Source organism: Pseudorca crassidens, chromosome 20, assembly GCF_039906515.1.
Source record: "Pseudorca crassidens isolate mPseCra1 chromosome 20, mPseCra1.hap1, whole genome shotgun sequence".
NCBI classification, from domain to species: domain Eukaryota; kingdom Metazoa; phylum Chordata; class Mammalia; order Artiodactyla; family Delphinidae; genus Pseudorca; species Pseudorca crassidens.
The window spans coordinates 48918635-48938408 of NC_090315.1; the positions used below are offsets into that span (position 1 = coordinate 48918635).

The window sequence follows — 19774 nt, forward strand, 5'->3', positions numbered from 1 at the left end:
GTAAACATAGATTGAGTGGGTGGACGGTGGAGGCATTTTCCAAAGAAAATGGTCTAATTGTCTACTATTTATTTGCCAGCTGGAGAAACACATGCCAAAGTACTTAAGACGGAAACTATGTGCTGAATTCAAGCCAAAGACACGGATCTTTGAGATTCAGCCCACTTCTGGGGTCTTGGATCCTGGTGAGAAGTCCAACATGCAAGTGAAATTCATGCCCAAAGAAGAGGTAAGCTTTAAAGAAATGCAGTCTCATTCAGACTCTCTGGATCTCTTTGAGCTGTACTCGAAGTCCATGCTTGATTGGGTCTCCAGGGAAACTTTGAGTGACCTGTCCCTCACTATTCTGATTATGACATTCAGTGCTCTGGTTCATGCAGGAGCTGTGTCCTGGTGGTTAGGAGCACCGGCTCTGGAATCGGCAGATCTATCTAACACTTTGACTTTTACCAACAGACCTGGCTTAGTGGCCTTCTGCCTCTGACTAAGAGGCTGCATGGCTTTGGGCAAATTATTCAGCCTCGCTAAACCTCAGTTTGCTCATAGATAAAATGAAAAATAATAATATCACATGTCCAAAATCCCTTATTGCAATTCCAAAATCCAATAAGTTCTAAAAACTGGGGGGAAAATTTTTTTAAGTTTCGGACCCAAACTCATTTGGCAGAAAAACCTATCTGAACTGACATGAGACTACTTAACCTTTATTTATCCCCCTTGGTTTGCAGACTCAAACACTGCAACTGCAGAAATATTAATGTGTTTGATTACAGGGGATGCTGCTAAGGCTACTATGTAACATAGGGTATATGCTCTGTGTTTACCTTTTTAAAACTCTGAATTTGAAAGCATCTGGCCCCTAGGGTTTCAGGTAAGAAATTATCAACCTGCAGTAGCTACCTCCTAAGGGTCATTTTGAAGATTAAATGAATTAATGTGAATAAAATGCATAGCATACTGCTCTGTATGTAGTGTCTCAATATCTATTTACTATTATCATCAGTAGTTGTGATAATAATAAGTACTTTCTGGTTGACATACTCCCTGGGCCTCACAAGTGTTTCTTTTGCAAACACCATGAGCACAAAGCTACTCCTGACAAAGAATACAGTAAAAAAATAATAAAAATCCTAGAACCAGAGAGGATCTCAAGAGGTTACACTGTAAAGACTTTTGCTGAAAGCCTAAGGCATTTGGGAGATGTTTTTCTTTATTCTTTTAAAAGAAGAAATCGATGTGAGTTTTATAAAATACCCATGGTTAACTCCCGTTTTCCTGGTAACGGCTTTGAGGAAGTGCTTCAGAATCTACAATGAGAAGAAAGAAAAGAGAATGACTTCATATCTGATTCTAAAATAGAGTCCCTGTTTCTGTCATTATCAAAATCTCCCCAACCCTTTTAAAAGAAAAGAAAACTAATGTGTTTGTCATTCTTAGAGAGTCTTAAGACTGCCAGCAGGTTTACTCAAGATTTTGGATGTTTTACTGAAAAAAATACCAGTAAATATAGTAAAAAAAAAAAAGATTTGTTTGGGCAGTTCCATAAGTGTTGAGTTAGCATTGGTCAAAATTAATAAAATGTTTCCACCAAATGGGATAGGAATTTTTTTAAGTATCATTTTTTACTGAAGTATAGTTAATTTACAATGAATACATATATTTTTTTCAGACTCTTTTCCATTGTAGGCTATTATAAGATATTGAGTATAGTTCCCTATGCTATACAGTAGGTCCTTATTGTTTACCTATTTTATATATAGTAGTGTGTATATATTAATCCCAAACTCCTCATTTATCTCTCCCCCCCACCCCACTATCCCCTTTGGTAACCATAAGTTTGTTTTCTATGTCTGAGTTTATTTCTGTTTTGTAAATAAGTTCACTTGTATCACTTTTTTAGATTCCACATATAAGCGATATCATATGATATTTGTCTTTCTCTATCTGGCTTACTTCACTTAGTATGATAATCTCTAGGTCCATCCATGTTGCTGCAAATGGTATTATTCCATTCTTTTTTACTCCATTGTACATATATACCACATCTTTGTTCATTCTTCTGTTGATGGACATTTAGGTTGCTTCCATGTCTTGGCTGTTGTAAACGGTACTTCTATGCACATTGAGGTGCATGTATCTTTTCAAATTAGAGTTTGGGAGAGGAATTTATTGGCCATATACAAGGAACTGGTTAGCCTTGCAACCCATACAGTCCACACCTATATCTTCACCAGCATCAGCAGCACAGAGAAACACTGATGTCCACATTAACAACTCCTAGACATTATAACATGCGTTCAGAATACTTTGTGTTAGAAAACAAGATGAATGAAATGTTTTAGAAATATTTCCCTGGGACTTCCCTGGTGGTGTAGTGGTTAAGAATCCACCTGCCAGTGCAGGGAACATGGGTTCAATCCCTGGTCTGGGAAGATCCCACATGCCATGGAGCAACTAAGCCCATGCACCACAACTACTGAGCCTGTGCTCTAGAGCCCGTGAGCCACAACTACTGAGCCCACGCACCTAGAGCCAGTGCTCCGCAGCAAGAGAAGCCACCGCAATGAGAAGCCCATGCACTACAACGAAGAGTAGACCCTGCTCATCGCTACTAGAGAAAGCCCACGTTCACCAACAAAGACCCAATGCAGCCAAAAAAAAAAAAAGTAAGAAATATTTCCCTAAAAAGCAGTTAAAATATAGAAGTTTGGATCACATAAGGTGCTAAACCCATAACTATATAGAAAACCTTCTTAGCCAATAATTTGTTCTCTTACTATCTCCAACAACAGGTATTTTTCTGAACTTGTATCTATGTCCTTACACATTCTTTCCATCTGATTTTCCTTCCCTCTGAGCTAAGGTAGTTAAGAGCTCTCCAAATCGCTCAGCCAATCATGCTTTCCAAACCCAAGCCATGAGCCCAACAGTTTCAGAACAACCTGGGCATCTGGTTAAAACTACAGAATCCCCAGCCTTATCCTGCCCCTACCAAGTCAGGATCTCTAGGAATGGGCCTGTGAATATGCATTTTAATAGGTTCCTAAGTGAAACCAGATTAGAATAATTCGTATCATTATCAACTGGTATTTGGATTGTAATTGTATCAGACGAACTGATTGAGCTAGCTGATCATCTCTGACTAGCTGCTTAACTGTATCTTTAAATAATGGAAATATGATCATTCAGATTCTCCAAGAAACAGACCTGGAGTCAAGAATTTGAGTGCAAGCAGATTATTTAGGAAGTGTAGGGAATACTAAAAGAGAAGTAGAAGGTGATAAGGAAAAGGAAGGCAGCTAATAGGGTGTGCGAGTGAGTCAGCTACCTTGGACACTGGACTGATTTATTTATTTTTGGCTGCCTTGGGTCTTTGTTGCTGCATGCGGACTTTCTCTAGTTGTGGCTAGCGGGGGCTACTCTTCGTTGCGGCGCACAGGCTTCTCGTTGCGGTGGCTTCTCTTGTTGCGGAGCACAGGCTCTAGTTGCACGGGCTTCAGTAGTTGTGGCATGTGGGCTCAATAGTTGTGGCTCGCGGGCTCTAGAGCGCAGGCTAGGTAGTTGTGGCACATGGGCTTAGTTGCTCCACGGCATGTGGGATCTTCCCAGACCAGGGCTCAAACCTGTGTCCCCTGCATTGGCAGGCAGATTCTTAACCACTGCGCCACCAGGGAAGTCCTGGACACTGGATCTTAATCCCACTGGAAACTCGGAGAAAATATACAAAATGCACATTTCAGAATTATCCCTCTCAGGAGTCTTTATACAGTAACTCCTGAGAGTCGTTGGTTAAGGATTGTCCCCAGAAGGTGTTACTTCTCTGACACTTCTGCCTTGCCCTGCCCTACCCATGGGCAGCAGGGCCCATGAAATGAGAGCCCAGAGGTACAGACCCAGCGGTGCAGATAGTGGCAGTGGGACATCTGAGCACATTGGAGGATCTGAGGGTTATGAGAACAGCATTCACAGGACTGTGATGAAGCACTTGGTACAGTGCCTGGCATGCTAGATACCCAGTATTAACACTCTAATATAAGTTGCTCTCATGCAATTTTATAAGAAAACTTTTCTCTCTTAATCTAAACAGGATCAATTTTGTCCCCCAGTGGCTATCCGTTTTACATGTCACATAACAGAAAAAAATTTAGTTGCTTGTTTTGTTTTTATATTTTCCAGAAATTCTACAGCCAAACCTTGGTGTTCCAGATTGCCCAGAGTGATCAAAAGCTTACTCTACTGGCACAGGGGCAAGGTCTAGAGCCGTGCTTGGAATTTAGTCCCTCAGTTCTGGAGCTGGGGCCACTGCTGCCTTATGCACCTGGAGATGAGGCCGAGGTGGTGGTGAAGAATCCCTGCAACTTTCCCATTGAGTTTTACTCCTTAGAATTTGACCAGCAATATCTTGTAGAAGAGAAGGTGAGCAGAGACCAAAACCAAACTCCATTTTCCTACACATGCTGGGCCTTGCCAGGTACTCTTCTCTCTGCCTGGACAACTTCCTCCTCACCTTTGCTCCTTCTTCCTGTGAACCCTTCCCTGTCAATTTAAAGATCACTTTGCAGGCTTTCCTGACCTACTTCCCTTGCCCTAAGCAGAATTCATTCTTCTTTGTGATCTCATTATACATTTGAAACAACTAATTTAAAAACTAATACATGCTCATGTTAAAATTCAAACAGTAAAGAATGTATGCCATAGTCATTATATTTGAAATGAGTTTCTTGTAGACGGCATATATTTGGGTCATCTTTTTAATATACTCTGGCAGTCTTTGTTTTTAATTGGTGTATTTAGACCATTTACATTTAATGTAATCACGTTAGGGCTTAAATCTGCCTTTTTTTTTTTTTCCTATTTGCTCTGGCTTGTATATTTTACAATTGCTCCTCCTTGTCCATTTTTTTTTAAACTTTATTCTTTAGAGCAGTTTTAGATTCACAGCAAAATTGAGGGGAAGATGCAGAGATTTTTCATATAACCCCTGCCCCCACACATGCACAGCCTCCCCCATTATCAACATCCCTCACTAGAATGGTATATTTTTTACAATTGATAAACCTATGTGACATCATAATCACCCAAAGTCCATAGTTTACATTACAGTTCACTCTTGGTGCATTCTATGGGTTTAGACAAATGTATAACAACATGTAGCAATCATTATAGTGTCAAAGTATTTTCATTGCCCTAAATATCCTCTGTGCTCCACATATTCATCCCTCCCTCCTCCCAACCCCTGGCAACCATTAATCTTTTTTACTGTCTCTGTAGTTTTGCCTTTTCCAGAATGCCATATAGTTGGAATCATAGAGTATGTAGATGTTCAAATTGGCTTCTTTCACTTAGTAATATGCATTTAAGGTTCCTCCATATCTTTTCATGGCTTGATAGCTCATTTCTTTTTAGTGCTGAATGATATTCCGTTGTCTGGAAATACCACAGTTTATTTATCCATTCACCTACTGAAAGACATCTTGGTTGTTTCCAAGTTTTGGCAATTATGAATAAAGCTGCTATAAACATCTGTGTGCAGGTTTTTGTGTGAACATAAGTTTTCAACTCTTTAGGTAAATGCCAGGAGTATGATTGCTGGATTCTATGGTAAGTGTATGTTTAGTTTTGTAAGAAACTGTCAAACTGTCTTCCAAAATGGTTGTAACATTTTGCATTCCTACTAGCAGTAAATGAGAGTTCCTGTTGCTCCTTATCCTCACTAGCTTTTGATATTGTCAGGGTTTTGGATTTTGGCTGTTCTAATAGGTGTGTAGTGGTATCTCATTGTTGTTTTAATTTGCATTTCCCTGAAGGCATATATAATGTGGAATATCCATTCATACGCCTATTTGCCATCTGTATATTTTCTTTGGTGAGGTATCTGTTAAGGTCTTTGGCCCAATTTTTAATCAAGTTATCTGTTTCCTTATTGTTGAGCTTTAAGAGTTCTTTACATATTTTGAATAATAGTCCTTTATCAGATGTGTCTTTTTCAAATATTTTCTCCCAGTCTGTGGCTTGTCTTTTCATTCTCTTGACATTATCTTTTGCAGATCAGAAGTTTTTCATTTTAATGAAGTCCAGCTTATCAATTACTTTTTTCATAGACTGTGCCTTTGGAGTTGTGTCTAAAAAGTCATCACCATACTCTAGGTCATCTAAATTTTCTGTTATGCTATCTTCTAGAAATTTTATAGTTTTATGTTTTTTATTTAGGTCTACAATTCATTTGAGTTAATTTTTATGAAGTTAAGATCCACTCAGATTTATTTTTTTGCCAGTGGATGTCCAATTCCAGCATCATTTGTTGAAAAAAACTCTTTGCTCCATTGTATTGCGTTTGCTCCTTTAGGAAAGATCAGTTGACTATGTTTATTTGGGTCTATTTCTGGAATCTCTGTTCTTTTCCATTGATCTATTCAGGTCCATTTTTACTGTCTCTACCCTGCTGTCCTACCTTGAGGCTGATCTGTATAAACTATGCCTTTATCTAATACCCTTAGTACCCTACTTTTTAGAAACTGCCTCTTAGTTCCCTACTATGAGCAATAATGAAATTAGCTAAAAATCTCTTTTTACCTCTCCTCACCACCCTCTAATTTAAAATGATATTTCTTTACTTCCAGTTAATGCCTACTGGGTAATCATCTAATTTCCATCATTTAGTCTTAGTTCTACACTTGAACGTATTTAATGCTAATTAAGTAATTTTAATTTCCATTATTTAGTCTTAGTTCTGCTAATTTCCATCATTTAGTCTTAGTTCTACACTTGAACATATTTAATGCTCAACACCAGTCCTTGTGATGAGGCTTCTCCATTTGCTACTGGGTTGTCAGAAGATCATTCTCTAGTGGATTCCTCAGGAAGGGACCGTGGGAACAATATTTCCTGAGTATTCCTGTGTTCATAACTGTTTTCCCTTGGCTTTTGTGCTTGAAGATCAGTTTGATTGGATACAGTATCCTTGGCTCACATTTTCTGCACTCGTATATCTTACATACATTGCTCCATTGTTTTCTCATAAGGTCTTGCTGTTCATGAAGTGTGATGTTATATTAGCTATCTATTGCTGCAAAATAACTTACTCCCAAGCTTAGTCACATAAAACAATAAACATTTGTCATCTCATGTTTGCTCTGGGTCAGGAATTTAGGAATGGCTTAGATAAGGTGGTCTGCTTCCTCTGGACTCTCCATCAACTTGGCCTTTGAATCTTCTATCTTCTTTACATCCAGTGTTTGTGCTCTGCCCGGTTTGGATTCTGTCCCTCTGGATTTGAGTCTTTTCATTAGGTATTTATTAGATGTTCAATGGCTTGTGTTGCCACAGCATCCTCTGCTGTGGGTCAGGGTCAGTGGAAAGCAGAATCCAAGACTCTGAGATTTGCATACAGAAGGTTTATCAGAGAGTACTCTCAGGGACGACACCTGTAAAGGATAAGGACCATTAGACCTAGGCAGACAGAGAAGGTAAGCTGTGATGACATTGCACAGAGACTTCAGCTGATCCCACAGGACACTCTGCAGCTGGGTTGGCTGTTTACAGTCACCTCAGATGAAGCAAGTTGGCCAGGCCTTTGTGTCTCTACATCAGCCAGCCTTTGGAATAGGCCTTCCTTTCCCCACTGATCTGCCATGCCACCTCTGTCCTGTGTCAAAGCTCCATATACACGTGGGTCTATTCTATGCTCTCACCTCCATTTCATTGGTCAGTTTCTCTATTCAGCATCAATACCACCCTGTCTATTGCTCCAACTTCATAATTCCTGATATCTGGTAGGACAGTCCTCTCTATTTTTCTTCATTAGCATTTCAACTATCCTTAGCCCTTTGTTCTTCCATATAAATTTTAGAGTAAGCTCATTAATATTGGTTTTCAAACAACTAAAATTGGTGATCTTGGAGAAGGGTTACCTAACTGATTTTTCACACCAGTAAATTAGGTTGCATAGAAAGTAATTGCTTTCTAGGAGTTGATTTTACTGTCTTTTATAAATATACATACACACTAGTGTTGCTGGATTTAGCAGAAAGAAAAACAGGTTGCCGCAATTAAATTTGAATTCCAGATAAACAATATGGGACACATTTATACTTTAAAAATTATTCATTTTTTTATCTGAAATTTAAATTTAACTAGGCATCTTGTACTTCATCTGACAAGCCTAATATACATCCCTCTCTGTCTGTCTCTCTCTCAAATATACACACACACCCATACACATACCTAAACAGCCATTTTGCCTACTTTTCTCTGGATCCTCTATATATGAGACAACCACCTTACCAAGACAACATTGCTATCCACAATATTTTTCAATAACATGTCACTCAAAGTGGATAATTGAGTTCTGTACTTTTGTCAATGGAAAACAACAACAACAAAAAACAGTATATGTTATTTATAAAACAAGGGGAAAATTTTTTTCCACACGGGAAATGCCCAGGCACAAATGGGGCAAAATAAAAATTTGATATCCCCACAGATCCAGGGCTCAGCCTTACACTTTAGACCTCTGCAAAGGACCCTACCCTTTGAGATCCAGAAAGTATTTGTATACACCCCAGCCTTGGTCAGGGGCAGGGTTTTTATGAGATGGATGGCAGACCCACCTGGGACTGTGGGGAGGAAACTTCCAGTGGGACCAACAGCAGTTCCCATTCTCCTTGAGCAGATCTTGCGAACGCTGAAGGGCTATGATTCCTACAACTCCCTGCTGCTGCCTCCCCGCCTTCCGGGGGAAAACCTGCCCCCAGAGGTGTATGAATACTTTAAGGAGATGAAGAGGTCAAAAGAGGAGCAGATGAAGGTGAAATATCTGCAGAGTCTGGCACAGGAGAACGGTGAGAACTCAACAGTTCTGGAGCCCGTGGCTCCAGCCACTCCCCTGGCTTCTTTGAATTATCTCTGCTGGGAGACAAACCAGTTACGGAGCACCTTATGGATTTCATTTCTAACCCTTGCAAAATGGTCCTGTTGTCCCCATTGTAGGGATGCAGAGATGGGGACACATTCTGCTCTCACTAGAGTCTGGTGGGGAGTTAAGACTTAAAAACAGCTAATTCAGATATAGAAGGACACTTGCTAGATACCAAGCCCTGTGCTGAGGGCTTCACACGTACAGATGAGAGAGGAAGCACTGAGAAGCCAGGTCCACAGATTTAAGTGGCAGAATCAGGACTCAAGCCCAGGTCTCTCTGACTCTGGAGTCCACGACAATAACCACTCCACAGCCTCCACATCTGTGCCTAGGTGATGCAAGGTAATCCATCATGCATGGTAGATATTGGTGCCCTACGAGAGGTAGGGGTGGGAGTTCACATGAGGAAAGACCCTCGATGGTCCTCAAGGCCAAAACTCAATCACAAAGCTGGACTGTGCTCTTACGATCTTGCCCTTTCTTGCCCAGCACCCCAGAGTTATCCATCATCCACCCAGGATCCCCCCTTGTGTGTACTTGAGCATCAAGGTTCCAGGGAGACCTATGGGATCGTGTAGCTTGTTGGGGTGCTCACTTCTCTGCTTCCCTGTGCCCTCACCCTGGAAATTTGCCCTCCGTTCTTACTTGCCCTCTTCTTCTGCATAATAGTCATCACATGTATTTTCTTCACACTTGTCTCCCCTCTAGACAAGCCCCCATAAAGGCAGTGATCATGTATTCCGCAATGTACACCCAGTGCATGGACCAGCACCTGATAAATGTTTCTGTAAGAGTTAATGAATGAATGAATGAAGTCCATTTCTCCTGCCCTTGGACCTGTCTTGATGTCTCTCAAGACAGTAGGTAGTCAGAGAACACTAATCTGCCCTAAAAGGAGAAGATGAGAGAAGAAGGCTGCCTGTCCACCCAGTCTCCTGGTTGTATTTATTGAGCATATTAGTTCACTAGAACTGCCACTGCAAATACCACAGACTGGGGGGCTTAACCAAGCAAAACTTATTTTCTCATAATTCTGGAGGCTAGAAATCCAAGATCAAGGTGTTGGTGGAATTGTTTTCTACTGAACCTCCCTCCGTGGCTTGTAGATGCCTGTCTTCCCCCTGTGTGTTCACAAGGACTTCCCTCTGTGTGTCTGTGTCCTAATCTCTTCCTATAAGAACACCAGTGATATTGGACTGTGGATGGCTTAGGACACTCATTTTAACTTAACTACCTCTTGAAAGGCCCTAACTTCAAATAGTCACATTCTGGGATACTGGGGCAGGGAGTGGAGTGTGGCACGGGGGTGGTGCTTAGGACTTCAGCAAATGAACTTTATGGGAACCAGTTCAGCCCATAACAAGCACCCACTATGTTCCAAGCACTGAGCTGAAGTGCTAGAAGAAAGATCAATGAAATCAGCCCCTACCTTTGAGAGCTCAAAGTCAGGGAGGGGTGGGGGGATAGACATTTAAACTCAGGACTGCCTAGTGACCTGAGGCAGAGAGTCACGAGGGTCTGCAATGTAAAGAGGACTTAGTGAGAGCTGAGAAGGGCCCATCGCTCTCATCCCTGTCCTACACGCCTTGGTTGTGGGTTCATTTTTCCATTTGGCCCATGGAAAGGTGATCTAGAGCCAGGACCTGAGGGTCAGTAGAAGTCCAGGGAGGCGCTCCCTCTGCTTCTCACCAGCACCTCTCTGAGCATCTGCTTACTCTGCTGTCACAGAGTACACGTCCTTCTCTGCTTCCAAACCACATCCAGGGAAGGCCAGCAGCTACAAGTCGTGTTGTTGCCATTCCCAGGAGAGCTACAACCTCTCTGACTCAAATTCAAAATTAAACAAAGAAGGTGTCTTGGCTCCAGGGTAGAGCTGGGTCACCTTGTACAATGACATCCCAATGCACCCACTGAAACTCTGTGGAATAGGGGCATTGACGATGGTGCGGGGCAGATAAAGTAGTAGATGTGCTCAACAATGACATGGAGAAATGTTCATGATAAAGGGGGAATGCAGGCTACAAATTGGTATGTGTATAGTATGATCCCAACTTCAGTTTTGAAAAATTTTTGAAAAGTTTTGAAAAATTAAAAATTAAAAATCTGAGATGGGGCTTCCCTGGTGGCGCAGTGGTTGAGAGTCCACCTGCCGATGCAGGGGGCACGAGTTTGTGCCCCAGTCCGGGAAGATCCCACATGCCGCGGAGCGGCTGGGCCCATGAGCCATGGCCGCTGAGTCTGCACGTCCGGAGCCTGTGCTCCACAACGGGAGAGGCCGCAACAGTGAGAGGCCCACGTACCAAAAAAAAAAAAAAAAAAAAAAATCTGAGAGGTTGCCACTCTCCTATACTGGTATCATAAAATGAAGCTGCTGTTCCTCTATCACCATTTCTTTGTCTATCTATATTTATTTCTGTAGCTAAATTTTATCATTTTTGCTCTTTTGAATTTCCCAAATTTTCTAAACCAAATGTATAATTTTGGTGTGTATTTTTTAATGTTAAAATGTAGAAAACACTCTGGGCAGAGAAATTTAACAGCAGACTGACTGCAGTTCTTGTTTATTGGGGTCAGATAGTCCAGGGTGATGGTAACCAGTTCAGTGATTCTCCTCTTTGTCTCTCTTCCCTCTTCTGCCCTATCTCCCTTGTCCTCCTCCCAACTCTTCCTGTGTGTTTCCACCCTTTGCTCCCTGGCAGAAGAGGACGATAGTCCCTTGTCAGAACAGGAAACCTCTGACAGCACGAAGAGGACCTCGCTTAGCCGAGGGATCTCTGTCACATCCTACCTGGAAGAGCAGCATATCCCAATGGTCAAGTCCGAGACCTACCCAGATGAAGAGGAGGATGAAGAAAGCCTGGAAAAAATCATGATTCAAAGTAACCAAGCATTTTAATGTTGGGGTACCTGTTCTCTCTAAGCAAAAGTGGGAAGGCTGTTCAGTGCCTTTCACCTTTCTCCATAAAATGCATCTTTCTAGCACTATTATATATTAATTCTACAATATGAATATGCCATCATTTATTTAGTCATTTCCCTTACTGTTGCATATTCAGCTAGTTTCCAATATTATTTTTCAGGAGAAGAGATTCCCCAAAGTGGGATTAAGAGTCAAAGAGTATCTGTATTTTCAATTGTAGTAGCTATGGACAGATTATTAGCCAAAACGGGCACTTTCGTGCACTACAGGGGGAGTGAGGCAACATCTGCAGCAGATTACGTTTGTTATTTTAAAATAGGATGTTTACTAAGAAAAAGTCGTCCCCACTTCCTTCAGAACCCAGGTGAGTTCTGGGTGTGTCCGCATGTATGTGCATGCACACACACACCCATGCATATTTAATTTGCAGCTGACAAGCTTCACAACATTGACAGCCACTCTTCAGAGGAGGTTGGGGAAGTAGAGAACAACCCAGTGAGCAAGGCCATTGCTCGCCACCTGGGCATTGACATTTCTGCAGAAGGCCGCATGGCCAAGAACCGGAAAGGCATCGCTATCGTCATCCATGGGACGCCCTTGTCAGGTATGCACAGCCCTGAGGGGTTTATGGTGAAGTTTGCACATGTAATTTTTTTTTTTTAACCTCTGGGTGATGCCTTTTCTTTAATTTATTTATTTTATTTATTTATTTATTTATTTTTGGCTGCGTTGGGTCTTCGTTGCTGCATGCGGGCTATCTCTAGTTGCGGCGAGTGGGGGCTGCTCTCTGTTGTGGTGCACGGGCTTCTCATTGCGGTGGCTTCTCTTGTTGCAGAGCACAGGCTCTAGGTGCATGGGCTTCAGTAATTGTGACATGTGGGCTCAGTAGTTGTGGCTTGCATGCTCTAGAGCGCAGGCTCAGTAGTTGTGGCACGTGGGCTTAGTTGCTCTGCGGCATGTGGGATCTTCCCGGACCAGGGCTTGAACCCATGTCCCCTGCGGTGGTAGGCGTATTCTTAAGCACTGCGCCACCAGGGAAGTCCTGCATGTGTAATTTTTGAGGCAGTAAAAGACCCTTCTGTTTGAAATTTATATACCAAAGGATTATCCCCAAATTGTTAAATTGCCAACTTCAGAGATATGGAGTTAGAGAAAGAGCAGGGACACCTCATTCTTAATTAATACATCTCTGAATTGTTGGAGCTTGCATTCTTTCAATAATTTAATAACATTAAAATATTAAAGAAAAATCCAAGACATTAAGTTATTTAAAAAGAGAAGGGGGGGCTTCCCTGGTGGCACAGTGGTTGAGAGTCCGCCTGCCAATGCAGGGGACATGGGTTCGAGCCCTGGTCTGGGAAGATCCCACATGCCGTGGAGCAACTGGGCCCGTGAGCCACAATTACTGAGCCTGCACATACAGTTACTGAGCTCGCGCGTCTGGAGCCTGTGCTCCGCAACAAGAGAGGCCGCGATAGTGAGAGGCCTGCACACCGCGATGAAGAGTGGCCCCCGCTTGCCACAACTAGAGAAAGCCCTGGCACAGAAATGAAGACCCAACACAGCCATAAATAAATAAATTTAAAAATTCATGACATACGTCAATATTTTTAAAAAAGAGAGAGAGAAGGGAAGAATATGTGCAAACTCTTTGGCTTGGCAGTATTACTTCTAAAAATTTATCTTAGGAAAATAATCACGTCGACAAAGATTAACTGCATGAGTGTTCACTGCAGCATTGGTGACCATACTAAGAATCTGGGAGCACTTGAAGCATTCAATATGCGGGACTAGTTAATTAAGCCATAGTATATTCACGCAGTGAATTATATCGCCATTATAAACAGTGTCTTGTACACCCATTTTCATAGCAGCATTATTCACAATAACGAAAACTTAGAAACAGCCCAAGTATCCATTGATGGATGAGTGGATAAACTAAATGTGGTATAATGGGATATTTTTCACCTACAAAAGGAAGGAAATCCTCACACATGCTACAACATAGATGAACCTTGAAGACATTATGCTAAGTGAAATAAGCTAGACATAAAAGAACAACTACTATATGATTCCATTTACATAAGGTACCTAGAGTAGTCATATTCATAGAGACATGAAGTAGAATGGTGGTTTCCAGGGGCTGAGAAAAGGGAGGAATGAGAGGTTATTGTTTACTGGGTAAAGAGTTTCCACTTGGGAAGATGAAAACGTGCTGGAGATGGATGGTGGTGATGGTTGCACAACAATGTGAATATCCTTTGCAGCTGAGCTGTACACTTAAAAACAGTTAAAATGGTAAATTTTGCATGTATACTATCACAATAAAAAAAGTACCATAGAAGTGTATTGAATGAATAGAAAAATGCTCATGATATATATCGTTTTAAGTGAGAAAAAAAATGCCATGCTTACAATTTGTTATCTGTATTAATATCCTATTGCTACTGTAACAAATAACTACAAATTTAGTGACTTAAAAAAATGCAAATTTACTTTCTTAGAATTCTGGAGGTCAGAAGTCTAAAATGGGTCAACAGGGCTTCATCCTTTCTCAAGGCTATAGCGAAGAATCCATTTCCTTGCCTTTTCTTGCTTCTAGAAACATTATCTGCATTCCCTGGGTCATGGCCCCTTCCTCCATCTTCAGAACCAGCATCATAACATCTTGTAGTCTGTCTGTCTATCTGTCTCGTCTCTCTCTCTCTCTCACTCTCTGTCTGTCTCTCTCTTTGCTTTCATCATCGCATCACCTGTTCTTACTCTGAGCATCCTGCTTCTCTTATAAGGACCCTTGTTATTACATTGGGCCCACCCAGATACTCCAGCGCAATCTCCAACATCAAGATTCTTAATCATACCTGCGAAGTCCCTTTAACATATAAGGTAACATATTCACAGGTTCCAGGGATTAGAATGTGGACATCTGAGTGGGGGAGGCATTATTCAACCTACCACATAACCCATTCTTTTTTAATAAGAAATACGAATAAAATAGTTACATATGCATACTGGGCAGCCATATGCTAACTGTAGTCTCTCTGGAAGATCAAATTTCTTTTATCCCTGCTGTTATTTCTGAATTTTCTGCTTTCTTTTTAATAAGCAGGTATTTTGAATGAGAAAAAAAATCAACACAAGTTATTCTTTAAACCAAAAAAGTCTCTTCCCATTAGAATCAGAGACAGTAAGAGCTACAAAATTTTTAAAGCTCATCTGATAGAATCACTTTTTAAGCCGAGGAGAAAATCCAGAGGGGACGTGGGTTGCCATAGCACAGAGCTCATCAGGGGTAGAATTAGGACCAGAATCCACGGTCCTAACTCCTGGCTCAGGTCTTGCCTCTCTTTTCTGCTGCCACCTCTGGCCACACGAGAGACTTAGAGGCAGAGACCTTGGAGAGATGACTTTCCAGTAGCCTCTGTTATAGAAGCTTCTTCTGTCTAGGACACTGAGGAAATGAGAGCTGTGAAATTCAACCTCCTGACCTTTTTTAATAGGAAAGTCAGCCACTGCAGTCAGCATGGCCAGGTACTACAGTGCAGCCTGCCTGAACTTCGACTCCATTGTGCTGCAAGCCATCTCCGATGGCAGCAACGTCGCAGGGATCCGGGCCCGTGAGCTCTGCATCAGGGCCGCCCTAGAGCAGTCCATGAAGGAAGAGGAGTATGGTGAGAGCCATTTCCCCTGACTCTTTGTGGCCAAGTGGCCCTTACCCCACTGGTAATGCACCTTCTCAGTTTCCCCCACCGAGCTTTTCTCCACAGCCCCATTGAAGGCTGACTTATAACATGCTGCCAGTTAGCATCCCAGAGAATTCTCTCCACCAGACACCTGTGGCTCTCCTGACTGCCCAATGCACTTGGCACTGCAGGGAGCAGGGCGATGGAAGAGATGTGGCCCACACCTTTGGGAGTGACCCCTGGAGGGGAGCAGACATGTGCTCATTCAGGGCAGAGGAAAATAATGTAACAGAACTACCAGCTTCTGTGAAAGACCAACTTTGGGATAGTTGGGTTCCAACAAGCATGATTTGGGGAAGTTTTCATGGAAGTGGGCTTTGAAGGAGGAGGAGAATGTTGACAGGCAAAGATGAAGATAAGGATATTCCAGGCCAAGAAAGCAGGGAAGCTGACAGTAAATTAAAGGTGGGAAGGCAGGTTAAGGCCAATCATAGTTGAATTTAATGCCAAGATTAGGAATTTCAATTTTATTTTGAAGGAAAAGAGGAGTTGGGCAGTTTTCACCCTATGGGAGAAATGGTCCGAAAGTTGCAGTAGGAAAGGAGCTCTAGTGATGTCTTGTAATGGAAGAGAGGTGAAGCTGAATATGAGTGGGGCTGGGCTGGCTGACCTGATAGCCGCATGCATGGCAGGGAATTGAAGGAGGGGGAGGCATTCAAGATGATGTTCACACCAAGATTTCTGGTCACAGAAACCAGGAAGAGAGCAATGTCATTTACCAAGACAGGGAACATGGGAGGAGGAGAAAGTTTACTGGAAAGGAAAATTAATTGAGTTTTTAAACCCCATAGTAGTGAGGCCTTACCTACCAGAGGTTAAGAATCCTGGCTCTCCCGGATTCTCTAAAGACATACAGGGCAGGAGGGTGGCTGCTCAGTGGGAAAATCTATCAAATATAATGAGAATACCTGCTCAGAGTAGAATCTTTTTTATATAAATACTTAGAACAGCATGCCGTCATTCCTGATAGTGTCCCATGCCTGCTAGATGATAAAACTGGCTGGGGCTTTCAGGGGTGTCCCCTCCCCTTGATACCTCTGCATGGGATGCTTAGAGAAATGGAAGATTCTTTGCTGGGAAGATAAGAGAAACAGCTCTTTAGTGGTCTAGGGGAGAAAGAATAATTTTCTCTCTACTCTTCTGAGTTCTTGACTGAGCCCCCCTGCAATAAAAGACAGATTAACAAGAGAAAAACAAACAAGTTTATTAACATGTATACTTCATGTACCGTGGGAGATACTCAGGGGAAAATGGATGGCTTTAGAATTCAGAAGTAGATGCCACCTTAATAGGGAAAGGGAAGAGGGATGTAGTCCTCTTAGGGGAGGGAAGATGGTTTTTAGGAAAGATGAGGGACCCTTACAAGAATGGATGGGAGGTGTGGCTGTTTGTGATAAAGTCTTTCTGGGTGTGGTATGGACTTGAGTCTCCTCTCCTGTGATAAGAGTCCATCTCCCTAGTTGGTGAAACTCTCTGGAAGGGGACTTGTGACAGTGGAGCTTCTTTTGGAGGTTCTGTCTTTGAGCAAATAAGGGGAGGTCAAGGAAAGCCACTCCCTGCATTTACTGTGTTTCAGGTGCCTACAGCTCAAAATAACCAATATGCCAACGCAGCATATTTTAAGGTGGCATATCCTGAACTCCTGTAGTCATATTTTGGGGTGGCATATTCTGATACCACTTAGTGGGAACCCCAGGCTGCATCACAATTCCAGTTCTCTTAGATTTTTTGTTTCCTTTTCTGTCAAATAAACTGCATTTCACAGAAGTCTTTGGAGCTGTGTTGACATCTCGTGACAAATCATGAATTTGAGCTCCCTGAGAAAGTAATGTCAAGCTAAAGGCTTAATAACTGGGGGAGACTTCCTCAACAAGGTGAGGGGTGCAGCCGCTGGAGTAGAGGAAATCAGCCCAGAAAGTTCCAGAAAGAGAGGAGAGGGATGGATAGGGCAGGATGGGAGCTTGGGGAACACTTCACATTTTAGGAGGAGGTGGGGGCAGGGGGAGAAGCCAGGGGAGGCGGAGAAGGCAGAGTGAGGGTCAGAAGGGTGGGCAGTCAGGAGAGCTACAGGCGGGACGGGGCCAGAAGGACTTTCGCATCTCTGCGGAGCCCTGGTTGGAGTCTGGGAGACCCTTCCCGCTTTATCTTCCTCATAGCCCTTACCCCTAGTTAACAGACTATTTATTTTATTTACTTATTTTATTGTCTGCCTCCTCCACGCCACCCCCGCCCCAGCCAAGAATGTGAGCTTCAGAGGGCAGAGATTTGTGTTAGTTTTCATCACTAATGTATTCCCGGCATCTAGACTAGTGCTTGGCACATAGTAGACACAGAGTAAAGATTTGTAAAAATGTGTGAAATCAGTAAGTGAATATAATCAGAGGTGGCTGAAGGTTCAGATAGAATGAGCCCTGAGAAGAGGGCCGCTGTAGTTCACAGTTCGGAGGTCACTGGTGACTTTGGAGAAAACCCTCTCAGTGATGGGGTTAAACCCAGACCTGCATTTGCTGTTTGCTGTGGAGTCAGCAGGCTGTACTGAAGTGGAAGTGACCAGTCTAAACCTGTCTGTCCCACGCAGGACCCACCGGCCCCTTGAAATGTGCCTAGTCCAAACTGAGATGTGCTCTCAGTATACAATACATGCTGGGTTTTGAAGATGTAGTAAGAAAAAAGACTGTAAAACAACACAGTAATCATTGTGGTAGGTTTCCAGGGCAGTCAGGACTGTAGTGTACCAGCAGTTTCAGAGATGATTACCCTCTGGGTTGGAAGAGAAAGTGGGGGAGAGTATCGTGGGATCCCCTGGGAAGATGAGCAGTGAAGAGCCCGGGGCACCAGGCCAGGCTCTGCACACAACAGTCATCATCATCTGTCCTCAGTGGGTGGAGCCTCTTCTCTCAGCCCTGCTAAGCCAGCTGCAGGTGGAGATGGCTTTGTAGTCTTCAAAAGAATCACACTACGTTTCAACTTGCCATCCTTGCTATTATTTCCTTATTATCCTAAGGTGGTTGGGTCTTTGTTTCTGTGTTAGGGCTTTCTCTAGTTGCGGCAAGCGGGGGCCACTCTTCATCGCAGTGTGCAGGCCTCTCACTATCGCGGCCTCTCTTGTTGCGGAGCACAGGCTCCAGATGTGCAGGCTCAGTAGTTGTGGCTCACGGGCCTAGTTGCTCCGTGGCATGTGGGATCCTCCCAGACCAGGGCTCAAACCCGTGTCCCCTGCATTAGCAGGCAGACTCTCAACCACTGCGCCACCAGGGAAGTCCCCTAAGGTGACTTTTAATATAAACCCTCTCTCTCTGTGTAGCCCAGGAGGCTGCTGCTTTGAGCCAAAATGCCATGGGACAGATGCGACTGAGCAGTGAGACCCTGGGGAAGTTAACTTCAGAATCCACTCTGGTAACTCCCGAAATTAAACCTGCCAAGCCTGTGCGTGGGAGTGTGCTCCTCACCAAAGGCAAAGCAGACAGCCACAGCTCTGTGTCTCAGAAGCAGCATCACCAGCCCTCGTCCGAAACACCACAGGTACAAATCAGGGCTCCCGGGAGGAAGGTTGGGATTTTTCCTTCCCTCTCCCCCTCTTCTCTTTTTTCTCCTCTTCCTCGGCATCTTGCATCCAGGTTAGCACAACTTCATTCCTACAGGTGCCCTTGCCAGGAAGGCCTGAGTACTGTCCCTGTACCACTCCTGAACGGAGTGTTCATCTAGCAGGTGTGAACCAAGTACCTTCAACGTTATAGGCATTGGGTTGGGTGCTGGCAAAGTGAAGATAAATAAAGCAAAATTCTTTCACTCAAGCTGAACTAAGAGTCTGATAAGGGTGATAACCACACATTCAAATATATGCAATAAAAAGAGATTGGTGGCAAAAGAGGTGTGTAAAAAGAATTAGGTTGAACCATATGAAACTGCCAGTATTCAACCACTCGGGAACTCTATTGCAGCAATTTCATATGGCTCAAACTACTACTAAAGGCATGTGAAGGATGGAACCATGAATATAAGTTGTGGGAGAGCAGCAGGGGAGTCTTGGAAAGTCATAAAGAAGCCAGAGAGTTTGAGTCACATGCCGAGGGACTTCAAAAACAATCTCAGCAGGTGAGATGAATAGCAGGTGCTGAAGTCAGAGACAGTGGGTGGCACAGTGAGAGACAGGTGGGTAATGAGTTGTGAGTGGGAAAGCCGAGTCAAATGAGT

At 43.0% G+C, this 19774-nt stretch overlaps 1 protein-coding gene across 1 annotated transcript in view; it reads left to right on the top strand.

The window, feature by feature from the left end:
* HYDIN (HYDIN axonemal central pair apparatus protein) overlaps nt 1-19774 on the top strand; it is a 433808-nt gene that overhangs the window by 313974 nt on the left and 100060 nt on the right. Inside the window, exons 36-42 of the mRNA XM_067720656.1 lie at nt 80-229; nt 4177-4416; nt 8672-8840; nt 11617-11796; nt 12268-12441; nt 15338-15508; nt 18885-19102. Coding sequence (XP_067576757.1) covers nt 80-229; nt 4177-4416; nt 8672-8840; nt 11617-11796; nt 12268-12441; nt 15338-15508; nt 18885-19102 — 1302 coding nt within the window. The remainder of the gene's footprint in view (nt 1-79; nt 230-4176; nt 4417-8671; nt 8841-11616; nt 11797-12267; nt 12442-15337; nt 15509-18884; nt 19103-19774) is intronic.